Raw genomic sequence first — 7843 nt, forward strand, 5'->3', positions numbered from 1 at the left:
ACAAATCCAATCCTACAGACTACAGAAAACATCTTTGATTGGCACAGATCCTCGCAAAAAATCATTACACTATAATCATTTTAATTTCTTTCATTGTTAATAATTTTCAATGAAAATGAGAATAATGATACAAAAACGATCATTCCCTCCAATATCGTGAATCGTATCGCAATCGCAATATCAGTCAAAATAATCGCAATTAGATATTTTCCTCATATTGTGCAGCCCTATAGTTTTGGAGCCCAGGGGTCCCAGTAATTTCCACTGATGTATAACCCACCAAAAACTTTTTGGGAGTCAGTCCTTAATGTAAACATGAATCCGGTGAATTATAAAACATATTTCAGGGTTGATTTTTGTTTGTAGGCTACAATTTACAGCAGAAGTTCTCTGAGAATCTCGTTTATTTCCGAGCAAACTTTGTACGCTATTAGAACTGAATTTTCCCGAACATAATTAATCGAAAATGCAATCGAATGTGGACCTTGTGAATCAAAAATCGAATTGATTCGGGAAATGATTGGCGGCACCCCAGCCCTAGTTAGGCTACCAGAGTGTATAACCTACTGAAAGTTATCTCCACGGGGCTAAAAATAGAAGCGAAACGATCACAAGAAAGATGCAAAACGACTTAAAATACATGAACAATCACAAACCGACGCAAAATGACTTAACATATACGTAAAACAGGAAGCAACGCGACTAAAACAGATGCAAAGCAATCACACACAAAAATGCAAAACGACTAAGACCGATGCAAAGTTAGTTGCCTGCAGATGGGAGTGGGTGCAAAACCTCCTCAAAAGGGGGTTTCATGTCGACTTGAGGGACTCGGTCTGCAGCCTGAACTCCGCTTATATTCAAGCAACATCATCACGCAAGCAGGTGCTTCGCCACGCACAAAAGAGTGCGGGCAGATGCTCACATCTGGCCCGCAGCCTGTAAACCGTACAGACCTGCCAGCGACGCTTTATTCCCGCAGACGACGGCGATGACACGAATTATGAGTGACGGTGGCACGCCAGTGACACTTAGGCCAGAGATCATGCATGTGACTATCAACAAAAAAAAAAAAAGATGGAGACAGGCCTTCACAGTGCAGAAGTCTCACGATAATAACATTTGGGGGGTGGAAATTGTCACGTCCACGTTACGCGTGAAGCGCCTCGGTCACCTACCCGCTGAAATCGGCGTCGTCCTGCAGGTTATTCCCGGTATCGTCCATCCGAAAGTGAACGCATGTTTAGAAAGTCTGTTGCTGTTATCTGATGAGCGGCTCTGTGCTTTTTACAGCAGGGTCGACAGGCTGAAATGGGCGTGTATGAAGCCTCACTTCCTCGTCTGACAGCGTAGGGGCTGCTGCTGCTGCGAAGTGCGCGTCACGCTCCCCCCAGATAACAATCCCCCCAGCCTCACCTGCGATTGTCTGTCTTTAAACTCCCGCAGAGAGGTAACAAAAAAGCGCAAAGTTGCAGCGCAAAACAGGCCCTGTTTATGGTGTGCATGGGCTTGTGTGCATGTGTCGCACTTTGATTAGGATTTCGTCACATCCCGGGCTTTTCCCACGGAGCAGTCAGTAAATCCAGCACCAAGACCGAGGGAGGTGGGGGGGAGGTGGTGTTGTGGTGCCCGCTGTCCTCCGGTGTACCACCACCGCTACTACACCTGCCGGGTCTGTGGTGGGAATCAGCCCGCCTCTGGGCCACCGTGAAGCGGCTGCGAGGGGCCTGGTTAGTCCGTTGGTTGGAAGGAGAAATGCAATGGAAGGCAGTTTTCACAGGGCGGCGGCGGCGAGACAGCACCACTCAGAGCTCAGGAGGACCGCACAGACTCTCCCAGGAACAGCCGAGCTGCAGCATGCAATGTTTCTCCGGGAGCGTGCTTATGTTCCCACAGTCCTAGGTTCCCACATTTCTAAGATTCCTTTCCAAAATTAGGCCCTACGTTCCCACATTTCTAAGATTTTTTTCAAAAGTAGGCCCTATGTTCCCACATTTCTAAGATTCTTTTCCAAAATTAGGCCCTACGTTCCCACATTTCTAAGATTTTTTTCAAAAGTAAGCCCTATGTTCCCAGATTTCTGATTTTTTTTTTTTTCAAAATTGTGCCCTATGTTCCCACATGTCGTTTTTCATGAATTTGTATCAGATTTTATCCCCCTTTCTCCCAATTACACCCAACCTATTACCCAGTAGCAATAGATGGAATCTAACCCTAACCCTAACATAGGGCCTAATTTTAAGAAAAATCGTAGTTAACGGGGAACATAGGGCTGACCCCATTGTACTAAAGCACACTCAAAGAGCATACTACAACCTAGGACACTTAATGATCCTGCATTCAGCGTTCTACAGGAGTAATTATTAGCAGCTAAATGTAGCCTATCAAAGATTATAATCTTTAGTCAATTCAATTCCGTTTATTTAAGAAGGGGACAGTGCAAATTAATAAAACGCATGATTATTCAGGGGTTAAAAATGCCACATCCGGGGCGAAAAGGCCTATATGAAAAGATTGATTTGGGGATTTTATTAAATCGATAACCGATCACTTAGACGAAGATCGATTTTAATTAGAGACTTGATTATTTTAACCCAGCCCTAATAGTAACATGGGTTCCTTTTTCTGTAGGGGTGCCTCCTGGAGCCATACTGGGACCCCTGGGCAAAAAAAAACAACCTTTTTCTGTTGAATATGATGCGACAAAGCCCATATTTATTGATTCTAGGACAATTGGCTGATTCACCGATTAAGTGATGGATAGAAATCATTTGGCAACAATTGATGAATTCTTTAACCCTTGTGTTGTCTTCCCGTCGACTGTGCAACTTTGTGTTTTTCTGGATCGAAATTTCAACATCTTGTTGTTCTTTTTCTATATTTTTCTCTAAGTTTTTTGTCGATTTTATTCACATTTTTTTGTCACTTTGTTTCCAATTTTTTTGTCACTTGTTCGGATGTTTTTTCCTATTTTTTTGTCACTTTTTTAAACAAGTTTTTGTCACCTTTGGCGATGTTTTTGATGTTTCTTTTGTCACTTTTTCTGGGTTTTTTTGGTCACTTTTTCAGTTTTTTTTTAAAAATGCATTTTTGTAGCTTTTTCCAACATTTGTCACTGTTTTCAACGTTCTTTTGTCATAGTTCTGAAATAGAACGTTTTTATAAACGGTCAAATTTGACCCAAGGACCAGAGGAGGATTAAGCAAAAAAAAAAAAAAAAGAGTGAAAGACAACGCAAGCAGAATTTAGCACAAAATAAGGCAACATAGAAGCAAAACGATTAGCAACCAAACATAAAGCATAAAGCGGTGACAAGGTAAAACAACATGGCAGAGGGTACTATTCTACTTCTCAGAGACAAAACATATTTAACAGTTCAAAGTTCTAGAAATACTAAATATACTATTTATGTACCGTGGTTTGGATGTTTTCTTTCACCCACAATCATTTTATTTAAATTAAATTAGAACAATATAAAATGTTTGCTGCTTTAATAAAAGGCAATGGATTCAAATGTATATTTTAATTGCAATATGCAAAAATATAGGCTAACAAGTTTATTACTACTTTTAATTTTCTTTAAATCAAACTATTGTTTTATAAAAGTAGTTTTATCTTCATCTTTTATCTCAAAACAAACACACAGGCTGGGTGTGATATACTGTGTAATCTTTTAATTTGAGGTCACGTGACCTGTGTGGATGTATCCTAAGAACGTGTAACCTGAGTGTAGTCGCGTGTCAGTAATTGGATGAGCCTCTGTGATTGGCTGAAGGCCCCTGACCCATACTGGCAACACGTACTCTGCTGCGTCACGGATTTTAATCTGTAGTTGCGTCAAACACCAGCGGAAACCACGCGGCACTGCCTTCAAAATAAAATCAGAAAAGATGTATCGCCAGGTAAGTAACACTTCCTAGGAATTTGCTAAACAATAAATGCAGAAACAAATAACACAGACATATTAGGGACCGATACTGTTTTTTTTCCAGATGCCGATTATTAGTAGTTAATGGAACATATGTACTGTATACAGTGAAAATGAAAAGTCAAAATCTTGTTTTTGAGATGTTACAAACTCCAACCCAAAACTTAGTTTAAATGCCTTAAGTAATTATTTAATAAATGAGAAACTTTCAACGTATTACAAACCGAAGCAGAGGGACAGACATAGAGCTGTAGCCGAGCCAAAGTAGAGCACTTTAACTCTAATTCATAAACGTTATCGGTTATCAGGTGAATAAAACAGAAATTCAGATCATCTGCAAACTGCCAATAAACAGTCAGATGATCGGCCAGGGCCCGAAAATCGGTCTATCCATAAATACGTATAACTAAATAACATTAACATTAATAAAGAGAAAAGAAGCTGCATAGATTAGTGCAGGATGTGCAAAACCTATTTGAGAGTTGTTCAAAGTTCAGGATATATAGTTAGTGCGGAGGATGCAGGATTAGTAGAATGTTATTTCAGATTTTGTTCTATTGAAAATGAACTTTCTTTGGGATTTACCTGCGAAGAATGTTGCATGGGTTCCATACAACTAACATAGGCCTACATGCATCCATGTAGTTTTGGGGCAATTTTGCTTGAAAGAAACCCATATTACTGGTATCAATTTTTAACAAGGGTTAATTGAAGTTTAAGTTTATTGCAGTCAACCTACTCTGGTGTCTGATAGTTTGTATCCACGACGTTCCACTTCCAGGATTGCTCCGTTGCCACCGGAAATTCCCACCGGATGTCCCTCGATTTTTGGCCCGATGTCCGTCCCCTTCCTCTGTCTCTGTGTTGGTGTTCTAACCTCCGGCTGATTTGTGAGGACTATGGTTAACTGCTCCTCAGATCTCTGCAGGGTAAATCCAGACAGCTAGCTAGACTTTGTCCAATCTGAGTTTACTGTTGCTCGACTAAAACAGGGTAGGGCTGGGTTAAAATAATTGATTCTCCAATTGAAATAGATTTTTGTTTAAGTGATCTGATATCAATTAATAAAATCCAGAAATCAATATTTTAATATATCCCTTTTCACCATGGATGTACAGTAGAAGTAAAAAGTAGCCTACTTTAAACAAACTCTCTGGGGGTCAGTTTTTAATGTAACCTGGTGCATGATTAAAATATATTTGAGGCTTGCTTCTAGCTTGGACAATTTACAGCAGAAGTTGTCTGAGAATCTCTTTTATCCCTTGTGTTGAATTCGGGTCATATTGACCCGTTTTCAATGTTTGTTTTATATCATAAAATATGAGACGTAGAAATATGCGCTGAAAATGAGTAGAAGAAAAATTTTACAATTTAAAACGTCGGAAAAAGCAAAAACAAACAAAAAAGGCGTCAAAAACATTGGGGGAAAAAAGTGTTTTTTCAAAGTTGACGGGAAGACATCCCAAGGGTTAAATCCAAACAAAACATTGTAACTGAAAGTTCCCTAACATAATTGATATTGAATTAGAAATGTAATCGAATCGGGAGCTTTTGAATCGGGAATAGAATCGATTGGGTAAATCATTGGCGATACAAAGCCCTAGTCCCGGAGGATATTTAGAAATGAACAGTGAAGCAGGCACTGAGCTGCTAAACCGTTTTAACTTTAAACATTTATTTCTATTATTAATATTTTTGTTGTTGTTATCCCCATTTTCTTTCATTCTTCTCATGAAACATTTCCTCATTTTAATTAAGCTTTTATTTTGAAAGTTCGCACCGGAACTCCTGCCCTGGTCTGTGTGACTTGACTGACATTCTAGTTGCTATGGCGCCACCTATGGGTGCATCGTCCATAGCAACGGAACCACTGAGAGGAACAATTGAGAGAAAGTTTTTAATCCGCAGAAGATGACTTCCATGAAGACAGAAGCGTCACTTTGACTTAAAAAAAATGCAAGCCACGAAAGTTCTCAAGCCCAAACCAGTGGAGGCCACGAGCCAGACCCTCGAGAAAACCAAACCGGTGAAGGTGCGCACGGTTAACGGAGCGCCAAGTCAGCTCACGGTCCCCGCTGTGCGTAAAAGCCGCGCGTCGAGCTGCCCGAGGTGTCCGCCGCGGGACAGGTGTGAGCGGGGGCGCACCGGAGCGGAGCCCCCCCCCTTCAGAAGGAGCTGTGAAAGGAGGGCCAGGTCCAGCTCCACCGCCCCCAAAACAACCGCGAGAACAAACGCGGACAGTCGGAGGGCGAGTCTGTCTGGGAAACATGCTGCCGGTAACCCAAAATGTCCCGGTCCGAGGGAGCAGCAGGGCGTCCGCGCGGAGACGAGAAGTCAGAGGTGAGACAGGAGAGGACACCCAGGTCCAAGTGCCTGAAATGGGCCTGGGGCTGAACGGGGAGGGTAGTGGGATGGCTTCTGGGGGGCCAATTGTTTTCTCAAAAGCCCCAAATATTGGGCCGACTTCACTGTCTTTCAGAGGCTGTAGCCAGTGGTGTAGTCTAATGTATTGCAGTGGGTATACTGTAGGCTACTGAATATGGGGCCAGAATCTGCCTTCGGGGAGGAGGGAGGGGAGGCATATTATAGTGGGGAGTCTGGGTGTCCTCCCCCAGGGAAGTTTTGAGCATCAACTTTATTTGGATACACTTTTATGCACCAATTTAAGGTGGAAATCCATTTATTGAGCCTATGTGAACAAGGAAAACACAGATGACAATTTAAAATATATCAAAAATATAATGGAAAGTAGGCCTATGTTGTTATGTGTCATTGGGGTATTTTTAAGAGGGTATATGGAAATCCTGGAGCTTTCTTAGTGGCTATACTGCATATATACCTGCGTACCACGTACAGTGGACTACACCACTGGCTGTAGCGGGCTCCTTTTTTAAAGGTAGAATGAAGCTGGATATTGGTATCATATGAAACTAAATAAAAATCCAAAAAGCATGGCGTGGCCATTTTTTCAAAGGAGTCCCTTGACCTCTGACCTCCAGACATTTGAATGAAAATGGGTGCTATGGGTAACCACCAAGGGGGTAAGCTTCGCTTCAGAACTCGAACCTCCTATGGCGCCATTTTGATGCTACAAAGCGATCACCTCCCTCTAGCATTCCATTGACTCCCATTCATTTTGACGTCACTTTGACAGCGAATAACTTTACATCTGAAGCGTTTAAAGACTCTATTTGTCTGTTGTTTATTTCTAAAGAAACACAACAATGTATAAAAGGCTCCATTACCTTGTACCTCACGTTATGGCTCCGTAGCAGACGTTTTTATAAAAATAGGCTAACGATTGTGTCACATAGTAGAGGAATTACCGTATAGTACAGGAGAAGCTCGCAGGCAGTTTGGACTTCCATTAGCTGTTTAGGTTTAATTACTAATGTTAACTAGCATGTTAGTGATCAGTAATTAGCCTGTGTCTATGTTATCTCCTTACATATACCTACGCTCTCCGTCTCTGTAAGATTGGGAATGATTGAGATTTCTCTCGGCACAGCTACCAGAAGACTTCACACTTTCAGACAGGTTGCTCACGTCACATCTACGTCTTCAAGCTCAGTTGGAGGCTGCTCAGTAAAGCAAGAGATCACCGGAAAAGTGCTTCTAATATCCTTCACTGGTCTCCGTCCAGAGCAACGGGCTCTGTTGGTCCATTATATACTGTCTATGGTAACCACGAGTCTCCCCTTTACAGACATGCCCTCTTTATGGTAATATCACATGCAGTTTTTCCTCTGCAACTATCACAAATTACGCATTCTTTTATCCAATTGCTTGAAAAATTGTGCAATAGTTGCCATGAATGCGGGTGGGGGAAATCTTGTGGAAGCAAGCCCCCGGCCCCCCCTTTACTAGGTTTGGGCTGAGCCCTGAATGTTTACATGTGGCTCTGCCCCCCCCCCT

The 7843-nt window shown here is 41.9% G+C and overlaps 2 protein-coding genes across 2 annotated transcripts in view; one reads left to right on the forward strand and one right to left on the reverse strand.

The window, feature by feature from the left end:
- si:ch211-230g15.5 (polyhomeotic-like protein 3) overlaps nt 1-1825 on the reverse strand; it is a 37462-nt gene extending 35637 nt beyond the window's left edge. Inside the window, exon 1 of the mRNA XM_028570007.1 lies at nt 1179-1825. The gene's annotated coding sequence lies outside the window, so the exon portion shown is untranslated. The remainder of the gene's footprint in view (nt 1-1178) is intronic.
- A 3884-nt stretch (nt 1826-5709) lies between these two features.
- The window catches only part of zgc:194621 (uncharacterized), a 7655-nt gene continuing 5521 nt past the window's right edge, over nt 5710-7843 (forward strand). The window contains exon 1 of the mRNA XM_028569287.1: nt 5710-6268. Coding sequence (XP_028425088.1) covers nt 5883-6268 — 386 coding nt within the window. The 5' untranslated portion in view covers nt 5710-5882. The remainder of the gene's footprint in view (nt 6269-7843) is intronic.

This window comes from Perca flavescens, chromosome 22 (assembly GCF_004354835.1).
Source record: "Perca flavescens isolate YP-PL-M2 chromosome 22, PFLA_1.0, whole genome shotgun sequence".
In the NCBI taxonomy this organism is placed as follows: Eukaryota; Metazoa; Chordata; class Actinopteri; order Perciformes; family Percidae; genus Perca; species Perca flavescens.